The following is a 15,329-nucleotide window of genomic DNA, read 5'->3' as shown; positions in this document are numbered from 1 at the left end:
ATATTCAGCAGTTATTATATCTGTTTAAAGTTTAATATCGAAGGACGATCTGTTGACGTTAACGCCGTTGCGGAAGCGAACGACTCAGATATTATAATTGTCAAAGATGCTACCGGAGTCCCATTGTTAGAGAGGTCTTTTATAATTTTTTCGAAGATAAAAAATGTTTGGCGTGTTCCTGACACGTGGTGCGTCGTGCGTCGCCGTGACCTATGGAACTTCTTTGAGCGTGACACAATGCTCGATGATATTTTTAGTTTTTGTACAGCCGGGAAGGTGGCTAAGTGGCGGGTTTTAAATAAGTGGGTTTTAATTTTAGAAGTGACGTCTTTTCTATGGGAAAGGTGAGGGGAAGATTGTCTCGTGCCCGATGCGTGGCCTTTGACTATTCGGTAAGCGACTATAAATAGAAGAAAGAAAGCTATGCACTCGCATCATGATTAAAATTTTAACTATCCACAGCTGTTGGATGATCTTTATGTGAACGTGGCATTTCCATACTATGGTTAATTTCTTTACCGTGGTCGTGACAAAGGCTTGCTGCGTGTAATATTTTATATTGTGTCCACAAGGTGTCATTGTTACAGTCATTAACATGACAAAACGAGGCAGCAGCGATGGCCGTCACATATTTATATCAAAATAAATATTGACTCAAGTGCAGACTGGGTCCAGCGTTTGTTCGGTTCGGTTTGTTTTAAAATTAATGAATTTATTGTCGGACTTTGTAGTTTTGGATGGAATTATTGAGTTGTTTTGTATTGTGGCTATACGTTCAATATTTGATGTACATTTATATTTCAAGCAATCCTGACAGTGGGATATCTCATGGCTTTGAAACAAAACCATGATTGGATTTTGTTTTTTAATACAAAACAGTATTTTTAAATTGCGAAGTTAGTGGAGCATCCTCTATTCGATCGGTTTGCGATTGCTGATGCATTAAATATCGATTTAACCAACCCTTTGCGTTGACCACAGATAAAAATTATCCTTTATACTCGAGAGTGCACGGTCCGCCGCATCGATAAACGATCGGTCAGGCCGCACCGAACAATGACGCACTTCGCGTTCACCCATGTGCAATAACCATTGACATGATAGGCCAACGTTTGTCACTGGACGAAAATTAAAATAAAATACACACATTCAAGTTTTATTCGCTCTCTGTTCGTCTTATCGCAGTCGTAAATGATTCCACAACAAAGTTCCGTCCGAGATATTTCCATATCAAGACATGTTTTCTTAAGGGTCGGCCACAAAGGGCCATCTCGACGCCCAATCTTTAATCCTATCTCAGGACCTTTGCGGGCGAATTTAAATTTCTTTAGAAATATCGTCCTTATTATGTATGTGCGGGTTTTCTATTCCTCGTGACGTTCGTAGGCGAGATAACGTAAGTTAAGTCCGAGAGGAGATTGTTGTGAAAAAACTACCGCTAAGTTTGACGAGATCTCATCGTTGTGGTGCGGGTATTGTGATTTGAACTTTATGACATCTGTATTTAGGCTTTCATTTCGTCTGGTATTCGTAGGATTAGTAGAACCTTATTTTGTATATGAAGTGATAAGTCTTTATGAAGGGTCAACCTTTTCTATAGTGTGGCTCACCCTTTTAGTGAAAAGAGTCCGTTGATAGCTGATTTAGGAATGGTGATAATGCGCCCGCTGCGGTAAATATATCATAGATTTATTCTATGATAGATGACTATTCGGAGAACTTAAGATGATTTGACACGTTAGATATTTTCAAGATAGGATTTTCCAAACATTACGAAGAAAAGTCGATTCTTTTTTTTAAAGTTACCAAATAAAATTTTCAAGAAACTTTCGATCGGTTTATAACTAAGTATTTACTACCAATTAAATTGTGTAATAAATTATACTAAACTTAACAAATACTATCACGATTATTAAAAGTATCATATATTTCGAAAACATAAAGTAAGGGTATTATTAAAACTGTAGCAAAAGTGAAATAAATTTTTAACCGCGTCCACTTTGATGTCCCCAAACACTCCCCATCCGAACATTTTATTGTTTTTTCTCCAATTTTTTGTAATATGTGGTAATGGTCGTCACACACGTGTCGACAACGGTTATTACGAGTTTAAAATAGCCCCTCACATCTGGCCAACAAGGACAGACCAATTTTGGAGATCGCATTTTGTCTCATAAGAATTTTCGGAGGACGCGGTTTCGTCATTGGTTTATGAGCTAAATTTGTCAAAATAATATATTTATAATGGTAGGTTTTTTAAGCTTGATTAGCTGTTGCCGGCAACTTAGTACGCGCGGAAAAAAACATGTAATAGAAAATACCTATGTGTTTTTCCTAACTATGGACAAGATCAGAGCAATTAATCGAGATCTGTTGAGTCCTATTTCATTAAACGTCCATCCAAAATTTCGCTATTTACTATGAGGAAGTTAAATATGAAGTATGATAAAATTTAAACATTTCTAATTGCTTGTTAACGATTTTTGTAACCATAAACTTAACGACTTAGTAAAATCAGACCGTATTCTTAGGGAATTGAATAGCAGTTTAATTCTAAGTAAGTAACTGTTTAAAATTATTATAGTTATTGAATTTATTCCAATAATGACGTACGCCCCAGACAAGGGCGTAACGAATTTGTGCGGTAGGGTGTGACTGTGAAAACAATTTGTAAAGTAACGCGATAGTTTACACAAATCTGAGTTTTAGCGAAGTGCCGATGGAAATGGGTGTGGACACGACGCCATCTTAGTTTTATTGCATTCAAAAAGGTTGGTGAGCTAATCAAGTAACGCACGAAACGAGAAATATTTATAATTTATTGGTTAGGGAGAATTTTGCTCTGAAGGAAAAATAGTCTAAATTAATCAAATAGTTTCGTTGAAATTAAACTAAACTTGTTGGTTAAGAAATGCTATTGTTATCGTAATTTTTAAATAAACATTAAAATTGTTTTAAAAATGTCTCGTCTATCTTTATTTATGAAACATGTAGAAAATATTTTAAACAGGTCGGGGTCAGTTTTTTGTTCCACATACGTTTCGTTAAACAAAAAAACACTTGTGTAAAATATGGTTCGGTCGAAGCGGTCATTTAACCGTTATTTGTTCATGTCTGTGACATGTGTAAAATGCGTCATATCCATGCTAAGCCACTGAAATATTCATAAATTAGTCGTAACTTTATGCGCAAATTCAACTATTTCTTAATGTATTAACGGTTCGTATACCAAAATTAACCTTATGTTGATTGAAATAAAAATGCTTACAACTATGTTGTAAAATTAAAAACATTGAAAGTACCAACTTGCAGCTAAAATGATTTTTCGAGCATGTGTAGCACCTTACGGCAATTTGCAGCGCTCGGTTTGCCCCACGTGAGCCTCGGGGGTGTCAGTGAAGGGATGAGTGGGGTGAGACGTGGTGGGGGGCGGAAGACGGTCATTCAGAGCAGCGGCGCGACGGACATCCGCCGCATAACAAGTCGATGGCGAGGTACCCCGACTAGGCGTTCTTATTTCAAACTAGATGATAGGGACTTAGCTCGTTACGAATCTAAATACTCATTTTACGATTGAGATAATCATCCATTGTACGAAATATATGTCGCCTGATATGTAAAAGTAGACGATCATAGGGCTGAAGTATTTTTATTATTAGTAAGATGTGATTTATAATTAAAATCACTAACAAAATATTTATATTTATTTGTTTATTTTGTCTATTATTATATGTACATTGATAATATCAAGTGAAAATACAAAAAAGACTGCAACACTTTTTCAAAGTTAAAGCACATTCCCACTTAAAGCTTATGGAGCGTCTGGAAATGTCCGCTAGAGGCGCTGGCGTGCGCGCGCCGCGTCGCCGGAAGTCGCTCCGGCGGTTTCCGGTCGCAAAGCGCCTATATAACACGTCTTCGTATTTTCTTACACTTTACTTATTTTCAACTTAATAATTTGATAATATTACGCAGAAATATGAGCAATCTTAATTTTTGATAATTCAATTGTATGTCGAATATACACTTCTATGTTAAACAAAAAATAAAAAACAATATAGCTCAAAGCGGAACTTAAGGCAACATTCCTATCAAATATGCATATTAATCGACATATTGCATTGATCGATTGCTTGTGACATTTTAAACGCTTCCATGTTTTGAAGGCCATGTTCAACTACGCACCAATCACTAAATATAAAATCGTAACATTAAAATAGATAAATGTATAGATACCACAAAAACCGTACATTATTCAGGGATAAGAAATAGCCTTTACTCTACTGTTTATTCCAAGTTTAAGTTCATAATACCTACTAAATAAGTTATATTTATGAAATGTTTAAAATTAACAATAATCTTCACACTTGTTATTCAATTATCTCAAGTTATTACAAATCACATTATTAACTTATTTTAAATTATTATCCATATTACTGCGACCTCACATGACCGGGCTAAGTGAGTTGTCTAAATAACATTATACTCAAGTGCATGAGAACGGAACATTGTACAGATAAACTGAGACCTCACGACTTCTACCTTTAGATATAAATCGTGCGCAATAAAAACGATGTCAAAACGGAGTAATTGAATCGGCCGTGCCGTACCACCTGCTTTATACTTCGTATTACTTTCCGAGCCCCATCCCATTTACTTTTAAATTATTTGTACCAGAACTAAAAGACAAAATATATTTGTGCTATTGTTTTCTACTCAAACTGCTTCAGTAGAAGTTTACCATGTATGTGAGAAAATTTTTTTTTCATTGGACTTGTAATTTCATGTTTAAAATTATGTAATTACTAGCTTTCGCCCGCGATTCCGTCCGCGTGGATTTATAAAACATCAAAAACAAGTACCCTATGTGTTCTTCCAGACTATCTTCTACATCTATGCTAACTTTCATTCAAATCCCTTCGGTCGTTTAAAGTACAAACTCTAACAAACATCCATCCATCCATCGTAACTTTCGCATTTATAATATTAGTAAGATATGATTGTTGTAGGCACCAGAAATCTCTCGGCATATTACACTTTCAACCCTTAGAAAAATGATAACTGTTTAATATTGCTAGACATGTGAACTCTAACATAAAAAAGCTCTTCTTCTCTTATTCATAATAAATAACATTTTACAAATCTGTAACAAGCGTTCCAAACAACATCCAGCTTCAATCCCTTTTCTATTGTCCGTGTAGTAAATACGACCATCGGATAACGCTTTTCCTGCCCATTTTAACCCCCCTTAAGATAAGGGGTGGGGGTCAGACGGGTGGTGATGTTTAAAAATTTCACTCGCCACTGGTTCGCAGCCCACACAATGCCCATAATCAGTGATTGCCTTTTGAAATCGAAACGGTTGTTAAGCATTTGTGTCTACCCGCACGATGTAAGAGACTGCGGAACCACGGTACCTTTTGAACTTGGACTTGAAAATGTTTTTATAAATTTGATATTCATTTTTACTAGTGAAGTATATTTACAAATATTCATAATATTCAACATTCTATTCTTAAAAAATATAACATATAAATATAACATATGTAACACGAGTACTCACTGACAACGTAGCTTGTTAATGGTAAAAGAATTTTTAAAATCGGTCCACTTTTTCAATTATTTCAATACACACAAAAATTCAAATTTATTTGTAAGTACATATATAGATAAAATAACAGAAATAGAGCTTACTGTTTTAAAAGTGATGCATTCAAAGTTTTTAACTGAAGTTCGGAACCTTCATTGAGATTCGTCATACGTATACAAGTAAAATTACCATCATTTTGAATGTCATATTTATTTCCCATCATAACATATGTAAATGTACTCGCAAATATATTAAAATACAATCAAACCTCCCACAGATAAGAGTATTGTTAAGCGTTAGGATTAAACGGTGTCCTCGATCCGTGGCACACGGGGCCCACGCGGTTTATTGTTTAATTATCACTATCATCACACATCGGACCATCGATATAATCGCATGAATAATCGAATATTCGGTAATCGGTTTAAAACGAATCTATTTTCCGATAACATTAGATTAAGTCTTATTGTAACCGGATACGATTGATAATCGATTCATTTCTAATTCTATCTTTGGAAGGACTTGTCTATTGGCTTCTGTTGGCTTCTTTTAGTTATGACAGTGATGGATCTTGTACGGTTCAGATATCTTACAATGATCTTATTAACTACGAACACATTTATAGACAGATACAAAATAAATTTGCATTTCACATTCTATGCCACAATTATTACTGTTTTTTTATTTACCAGAAAATCTCCAACTTTTAACAGTCTTGCTTAAAATAAAATTCAATTACTTAACATTTAAAAACAAAGTTTTTGCGACAATCATTTTAAATGTGTTATTATATTTAATGATATTAACTGAATGATATTTTGTGGCCAGTAGGTCCCATCCATTGACCAAAGCAACACAATGAACAATGGTCTTGACAAAAAGGTCAAAATGTAGTGTTATGATCTTACGATACAAATACATGCGGTACTTAGGATACAGGATGATTTAAAATCTATACAGCACTAAATACATTTAAAAAAAAAAAAGTTTAATATCTTATTTGTTTAAAAATAAAAACATTTTAGTAGACAATTACGAGTTAATTGATACTTAAAATTTAAAAATCGTATTAGTGATATAACTTGTACGTAATCTATGAGATTGGTGAGATTCCATCGAGATACGTTAAGATCCATCCATCCAAACTTTCGCATTTATAAGTATGAAGTATCAAGTATGAGATGTTAAACCAACAAAGCATTTATTCATAAATTTATCTTTGTAAGTTTTAAAACAATAAAAACTAATAAGTAACGTATGTTTGAACATATACATAAACAAACCTTTTCTATATGCAACGAAACTGAGAACACGCCGTATACATTTTTTTACGGTCACAATCTGACCGTTACAATTCAATAATCGTCTTAAAAGTCAAGATCGTTTATCGACCGCGCCTACCGCCTCTAGTGATGCAAACTGCCGCGTCAAATAGTAAGGAACTGATTGATCTAAAACATAAACTCATATGAAACAACCTTATAGAAGTTAGAATGTATTACTGGAACCTTAATACCAAAAAGTACGTAAACAGTATTTGTAAATTATTAATCTTACATCGCATTTCATTATTACTAACAAATGACAGTACCTATTAAATTCCAAAATAAAATAAAATAATAATAGTAATGTAGTAAACAAACTACGGTATATTATACTATCAGCATGTTAGAGTAATATTGATCTGTGTGGTTCAATACATTTAATTAAATAATAAACCAAATAAATAATAACTCATATCCGAAGCTCATCACTATAAGCTCGTTGAGTCGTGATACAATACAATGGTGTCCACAATAAAATTTGTCTCGGCCTCACAATGAGCAATAGAATTACCGACTAGTATTGGGGCGCGGGCATAAACGCGTCTTGACCACGTGATCTCAATTCTTCCCGCTTATCTGTATAGGAGATCGTCGTACGCTTCACTTATGTTATCTATGACGCTTCTAAATTAGCATTAAAAGATATACTTGTATGTCAAAACAGTGATTGATGCGATTTATGTACGCATGCTATTTTGTTTTGTTGCTACTGTTTCATACAGTCAATAAATTATATCCATATTTGTTTGAACCGATTTTGGAAAACGATATCATGTAGTGTATGATGATTTAGTTGTTCTTGAAATTACCAATTTAGTCAGGATACAAAACATTTGTAAAGTTGTCTGAAACAGGAATACGAACTGTAACGACAATTTTCTGTTACCGGGATAGTGTTACATATAGATTTCAATATCAACAGTCTTAACCCGCGTCCGTACGTGATCCCGGCCCGCGTATATTTCATAAGATTTTAGAGGTGCATGAATCACCCGAGACACGAAAGGGCGATCACTCACGGCCGCCGACGTTCGGAGCCCTCGGACCTTCGGCTTATTAACATGCGCGCCACGCGCCTACCCTAGGCCCAACACTACGATATGTGAGAGCTATTACTAGACACTTTGCCCGTGTTAATATTGCTGTAAATCTCCGATCCGGGAGCAATTCCATCTTCACGTTTTTTCGTTTTATCAAAAATGTAACCTATTTTTTCTCTTTGCCAACAGAACCAAGCAACTATGTCTGCTCGACGTGTAAAGCACGAGTGCACTCTGCGTGGAGGCTACTACAGCACGTTCAACACGTTCATGGAGTTAAAATTTACGTGGAAGCTATGCCGCAACCGCAGAACAAGCAGAACCACTCTACGTCAAGTACTTCATCCTCTAGTTCAGGGTGTTCTTCTACCGGCGCGCCTTTACCACCTCCATCGTTACGCCACCATCCCTTATTACCACCACCTGACATGCATTCGCCGTTTGGTGTTGGAGGTCTTCTCAGAATGCCACTACCGGGCAGCCTACCGCCACTGGCTCATCCATCTGTTCCTCCTACGCCGCTATTTGCGCGGCCAAATCATCATGACCATCGCTTTCGGATGGAACAATTGGTATCAGAGCAGTTTCGCCACCATGGCCTTAATCTGGCAGCAGCTGCGGCAGCTGTAGCTGCCAATTCTCTGCCTCCTCACCAACCATTCCCATCGCCAGCTGATCGCTCCCCAGCGATACCGACATCTCTCTCGGCTCGAGATAGACCACCACCGGTTTCTCAACCACTCTCTCTCGAACCCCAGCTGGATTTTTACTCGCAGCGCTTGCGGCAACTGGCAGGTACGACCAGTCCAGGGGCGGCCACAGGCAATTCGAGCTCTCCTAGCCCCAGGAAGCATTCGCCGCCGTTCGCTTCCCCGTCGCCCTCCCGAGTCGGTCAGACTCCACCGGCGGGCGCCGGAGCCGGAACGGTGGACGCGCCTCGAGAAGCCACGAGGCCGCATAGCTCCATTTCACCCAATAGGAGAGTCGAACCACAAGCTGCTGACGCCCCTCCCACTGAACGCACTGCTACGCCAACAGTGAAACGCAATAACGAAGAAACGGTGCATTCTTGTGAATTTTGTGGTAAAAAATTCCGATTCGAAAATAGCCTCATGGTTCATCGGCGTTCACATACAGGTGAAAAGCCTTATAAATGTACAGAATGTGATGAAGCATTCGAAAAGGCATCAAAGTTAAAACGACACATGAAAATTCATCGAGCCCCAGACGCGACCACCGAGGATGGTGAGTCTGGTGGTGATACTGGTGAAGACGACTCGGAAGATGAACTAGAAGACGAGGAGTTAGATGGAGAAGAGGAGGAAGAGAATGAGGATGGAGATGATATAGAAGAAGCAGAAGATTTGACAGTATCAAACGGTAGCGCACCGTCTGCGCCACCTCGTAAACAAACTCCAGCAATACCTGCACATCCACCTTCGGCATCCGTTGTCGGGGAATTAATGGATAAATTTGGTCTTTCAAATATTGCGCAATATAGCGAAGCCTTCAAACAGGCTTTACAGGAGTCTGGAAATTCACTTAAATGGCAACTAGCAAAGGACCGCGATAATAATAATGGTCCTCCTTCGGACAAACCTAACGGAATGCCGCCGACTGCTGCATTGCGATTAAAAGAGGAATTTGCAAAAATGCCTCCTCAACCACATCCCCTGTTCAACCCTTTTGAGAATCCATTCGAAGCATCTAAACGTATGAAGCTGGACATGGAACGGGGGGAAGGTTGGTGGTTACCGACGTTACATGCTCAGCGTCCGCCAGATAATATTTTTGATGGCCTCAAAAACAGCAGCAATGGATTATTACAAAATTCACTGCTTAAATCAAAAGATGGAAGGCGAAATGACACCTGTGAGTTTTGTGGCAAAGTGTTCAAAAACTGCTCAAACCTGACGGTACACAGACGATCGCATACGGGTGAAAAGCCGTATAAATGCGAGTTATGTTCATATGCATGTGCTCAGAGTTCGAAGCTGACGAGGCATATGAAGACACACGGCAGACTCGGGAAAGACGTATACCGTTGCAGATTCTGCGAGATGCCATTCTCGGTACCATCGACGTTGGAGAAGCATATGCGCAAATGTGTTGTGAATCAAAGTAACGGTGGGGCACTCGCTTTGTCCGACGACTCGAACGCGTGTCGAGACGAAGCCTCGTGACTCTACCCGTGGGGCGGGCTGCGCCTGCCGCCGCCCGCACCGCCCAGCCAAATCTTCTAACGCTCAAACTTCGAGCAGATGCATTTCGCTGTATCACGGACGTTCACATTTGACTTTACATTAAGTTCGAGTGGAAAGATGTTCAATTTCTAGTCTTAAGGAGTTAACAAATGTTTAAGCAATTTTAGCCCAAAAATACAAACTCCGAAGGGCATTAATTTATCTGCTATATTTAGTGACATATCTCTTGTATTGAGTGTTACAGTTCCAGTTGTATTGTTGATGTTAGCTCGAGTTTTTTTGGTTATTTACGTTCGAGGCTGTACTAGGAATCTTTATGTTACATTCTATCGTTTTATTGATTGTAAAAATTCGAGGAAACCAATGCCAAAGTTAGCTATTTTAATTTACGATATATTTTAGTTCATTAAGCTGTATAGTGTCAATTAATACAATTTTTCCAGTATTTATTAAGATCTTCATAGTATCGGTAGTATGTGTTTTTCGGTGTAAGTTGTTTAGTAATTTTTAGAATATTATGTACCTACAAGCAAAATGTTTCCTATCCTAGATAAAACTCTTGTAAATATTTGTCATAAGTGTAAGTGTTTGTGTAAATTGAGAAGCTACTTATTGATGTTTGTGTTATCTGTAACATTAACTTTTGGAAAATATTAAAATAATCACAAAATATTCGGCAAAAAATACGGTGAGTTTCCTGTAATCGATAAAATTAGTGATGTAGAAAGCGAAATTGATATCGATTATAAGGGTAGGTGTTATAACAAGGTATTTCCCTATCTAATAAGTGTTTAAATCAAACTAAATTAAAAAAAAAATATTTTGAAAAATTCGATATCTCGCAAATCTCTTCGCTTTTTTTCTCGTAAATGGGTAATAGTGTTTTTGTTAAGACTGAACGATATTCCAGTTTGTTTTTTTAATATTTACTTGTGATTTTAAATTCGTGAAAATTATTTCACTAGTAACTAAATTAGTCCAAGTTTAAAATCTTTCAGTATACGTACTTAATGTAAATTATAATAGAATTTATATTAGATAATTGTAAGTAAATTATGAATAGAAATTTTGTCTCCGATGTCGACAACAATCTCTTAAATTAGGACCTCTTCACATTGTGTTTGAAATGTAGTAAGCATAATGTGGACAAGTCCTAATAAAATTAATGAACTAATTGTTTCAAAATCGATCAGTGAGTCAATTTAGAGGAATAAAATGACTTGTTGATTTAAATTTGAAAAAAAAAAATGCTATTGTATTTGCGAACTACGAATCTGTAACAATTCTGCAAATTATAAATATGATTAAATTGCTCATTAATTGAATATTCATTTTAAAATATACGTCTTCTCAAAATATAGGATCCTGCAATAATTTCAAATAATTCAGTTTTACCTAGTTTTTGATTTTATGTTTTGTGAAGACTATATTGGATGTTCGAAATATAGTTGTAAAATTATTTCCAACTTAGTACAAGCGCCGGCGGGAAGCGGAGACAAAATAGCGAAAAAAAAAACTAAGACAAATTTTATCGTGTAACTATCTCTATGTGAAAGATGAACTGTTTTTATTATTTTTCATTTTTTATTATTTTTATTTCAATAAATATCCACGATTTGTTATTCAAATTTGTCGTTTGATTTTTTCAACCAAATACCATTAATTGCAGCCAATTGCAAACAACAATCAAGTTTCAGTAATCTTAGTAACATCAAAATACGAAAGTTTAGATGGATGAATGTTTGTTAGGGTTTGTAGCCTAAACTGCTGAAGAGATCTCTATAGTTGTAGAGGATAGTCTGGAAGAGCACATTGGCTAATCCATATTATTTAATTTTTATTTCACTCGTACGTAGTTGCGAAAGCTATTATAAAAATAAATAAAAAACTATTACCACTTAATAAGAACATATTAATTCACTTTGCTGATAAATAAATGCTGTTTACCTTTCTCTTCCTGCTCTGTGCTCTGTAACCTAAGTTAGGGGTGACTAGAAAGAAAGAAAAAATGAATAGAATAAAAGTCAGATATGATAGAATTAGGCCTAGGATATCCAATGCAGAGTATTACATTATACATATTAAATTCCTTCAAGAAAAGAGTGAATGAGAGTTTATCAGGGTAGCGCGTACTATCTTACGACCACATCTTCCCTCTCAGTCGGTGGGATCGTGGTCAACGGTCTTAAAAACTTAAAAAAAAATTACATAATTAATTTTCACATACATAATTATTTAAAAGATAGATGCATATAATCAAACTTGAATTTATTTTATTTATAATTTTACCTTAATCCTTATAAAATTACTACTTGAAGTTTTAAATAAATTGTAAATATGAAATTTTAAAACTAGGTCTTCAAGTTACATATGAAAAATCTTGAGTTTCTACACACTTGAACAGTAATGGTTCAGATTTTTATGAATAACGTAATTGCAGTAAATAGCAATGAGTAGGTTAAGTAAAAATCTTTTATCCGCTTATTAAATACGAGTCCTAGAATATTCTTTAACATTTTTACACAATTCCATAAGTAAATATTTCTTTTGATATACATTTCAAATAGTCGAGTACCAAATTGTAACATACTTTGTACCAGAGTACCAGAGTACAAAGTATGTTACAGACTTTTCAGAAAATAAAAAAGGTCCAAATAAAGAAACCTAACCAAATATTTTATTAAAAAAATTGAACCCTTGCACTAATACATATTAAACTGATAATTTAAAAAGATAAAAGAACTAATAGAATCCAATTGTGGAAATTCAATATGGAACTTAACGGTTAGTGCCATCTTGTGGAGAAAAGCTGACATTACAAGATTTCACGCAACAAGACACGAAAGTGTACAATTCTAATTGAAAGTTCTCATATGGTAAATCATATTGGATTTAATAAATTGGTACTTTCAGGTGTGTAACCACATTATTTTTATATTTTAATTACCTTAAATTCTTAAAACATATCAAAAGTGTCAAACTCATGCATCGCGATTAACACTCTTAAGAAGTAAAAAGAATTTGTTTCAATTAAAAAATTAACATTTTTAATGAATATCGAATAAATTCTGGTGTAACAACTTGGTTCAATATGAGATTATTCTTGTAAGACTTTTGTTTTCTAATTTCAACGTATTTATAAGAAAATCTTCTGTGGATAAAATAAAACCAAAGACACCTCTGCATCACACCTCAGACAGCAACACCAACGCCCTCTACTATAACAAAATTTTGAGATTACCAATTTACTTGACGCTAATAATAATTCAAATTCATAAAAATTGTTCTATGAACAGTATTAATATAAAAAAAGAATTGAGTTTTTTTTATGTATATGAAATTCTCATTGTTGTCTGTACTTGCATTCCAATTAAAACATCAAATTGCCCAGCGCCATCTCTTGTGCAATAGCTACAACTTGACGTTTCACTTTAGTTTAAAAATGTTACTCTCGAAAATTGTAAACTTTTTATGAAGAATTTTATTTAAATACTCAAGTTATTATTAGAAGATATTTTAAACAAAATTTCTAGTCAAAGAAAACTTTATCAAAAAACGTTTAGATAGTACAGGAATCGAATAAATTCCATGACAAAGAAAAAATAGCACGCGATAGCATATCGACCTAATATATTTTAGGATTATAAATAAAACATTTAAAGAAATTTATTTTTTTATAATATTCGTAGTTTTCGTGGCCCCAAGTAAATCTTATTAGAAAATGAATACAATCCAATAATATCGCAGCTCTAGTAAAGCAATCCAAAGATTGATATTGGATTTTGTTACTTTAGTATAGTACTCTAACAACAGATGGCGCAAAACCTATCACGACAAAAAAAAATTGCAGAGACACTTTTGTGTGTTAAATTAAATCTTATGAATTCATACTTTAAGATTTGTATTACAAATTAGTATTATAGTGTAAAAAATAATTTATGTGTTTGTTTTGCTTTATGTATTTTTAGACAACTTATTTAATTGATACTGTCGCTTTTAACTCAGAGCAACACTTCTCGTCAAGACCCAGCTTGCGCGCCAATCTATCCATACTTCTAGTGACATTGACAGCTGTCAGCTAGGGACGGGACGTTTATGCCGATAATCTAGAGTTGCGCCAATTCTATAGCACGGTACTAATTTTGTTCCTAACAGTATTTACAAATGTTTTCTTTCTAAAAGGTTGTTGAAGAACACATTAAGCGAAATAAAGCGACCATTACTCTTTACTATTACCAGAGCTAACTTCTGTCCAAATAGCAATAGTACTGCAAACTGCATTGCGCCATAATGGCTATTAATGAAGTACCGAAGTTGTCATGTTTTCTACATTATTAAGCGTGGTCAGACTCTAGGGAAACTGGCAGATAAAACTTCTCAACATCACTCTAATTTGCACCGTATTTTGTGAACCACATTGAAAGAAATTTGAACTATATTCTCACAGCTTTTAAGTTCGTTTTACTTTAACGATCATGTTAAATATACCTTGAATTCTGGTGGACATTTTAAAATGCTCTATTCAAACCGATGTAAGAGTTTAATGTACGGAATAAATCAGACTTGATGTTACTTTTGTTTTGATATTTATTTTTATTTTATTTTCTACTAATTCCCGTAAAGCATTCCAGAGTGAAAAAATGATGACCTCTAAACAATTAAGTAACTTGATCTACAAAAAAAGGTTTTTATATTTTGATAAAATACAACCCAATATTAGTAATATAATTAAAAATAATGCCATGCCAAAACTGATATGAGTATGCTTTATTCGGGCAAAAGGTATCAACCCTATGAGTTTCCAATAAGCATAAAACTATCAAGGGTCTTATAGATGTCGACACCCTAGCGGCAGTGGCCGGCGGGACTGACCAATAGGCGGCGCCACTGGGACCCCGCCCGGCCGGACACGTACCGGACACTTGATTGATCCTTTTTTAAGCGCAGCTTTTATATTGTATCCCTATATGTATGTTTAGACGGACAAACCACGCGCAGGGAGAGCTCGATCGAAGATCACGTCTGAATCTTTTTTATTTTATTTTTAATTCGAAATGAAATAAATTCTATTATAGCTGGGATAGCAGAAGAATAGAATTTTTTAGATGTTAAAGATTTTATTCAGTGTTAGTACTAACAGTTACTAAAGATCACGCTACGATATTCTTTT

The 15,329-nt window shown here is 35.2% G+C and overlaps 1 protein-coding gene across 1 annotated transcript in view; it reads left to right on the top strand.

Annotated features, from left to right (window-relative positions):
• The window catches only part of LOC106101611 (B-cell lymphoma/leukemia 11A), a 34,218-nt gene extending 22,543 nt beyond the window's left edge, over positions 1–11,675 (top strand). Inside the window, exon 5 of the mRNA XM_013280899.1 lies at positions 8,145–11,675. Within this exon, the coding sequence (XP_013136353.1) occupies positions 8,145–10,138 (1,994 nt within the window). The 3' untranslated portion in view covers positions 10,139–11,675. The remainder of the gene's footprint in view (positions 1–8,144) is intronic.
• Positions 11,676–15,329: the final 3,654 nt, after the last annotated feature.

This window comes from Papilio polytes, unplaced genomic scaffold (assembly GCF_000836215.1).
Source record: "Papilio polytes unplaced genomic scaffold, Ppol_1.0 DF823980.1, whole genome shotgun sequence".
Taxonomy (NCBI): domain Eukaryota; kingdom Metazoa; phylum Arthropoda; class Insecta; order Lepidoptera; family Papilionidae; genus Papilio; species Papilio polytes.
Note: the sequence above shows the minus strand (reverse complement) of the source record. Positions and strands in the feature narration are given on the sequence as shown.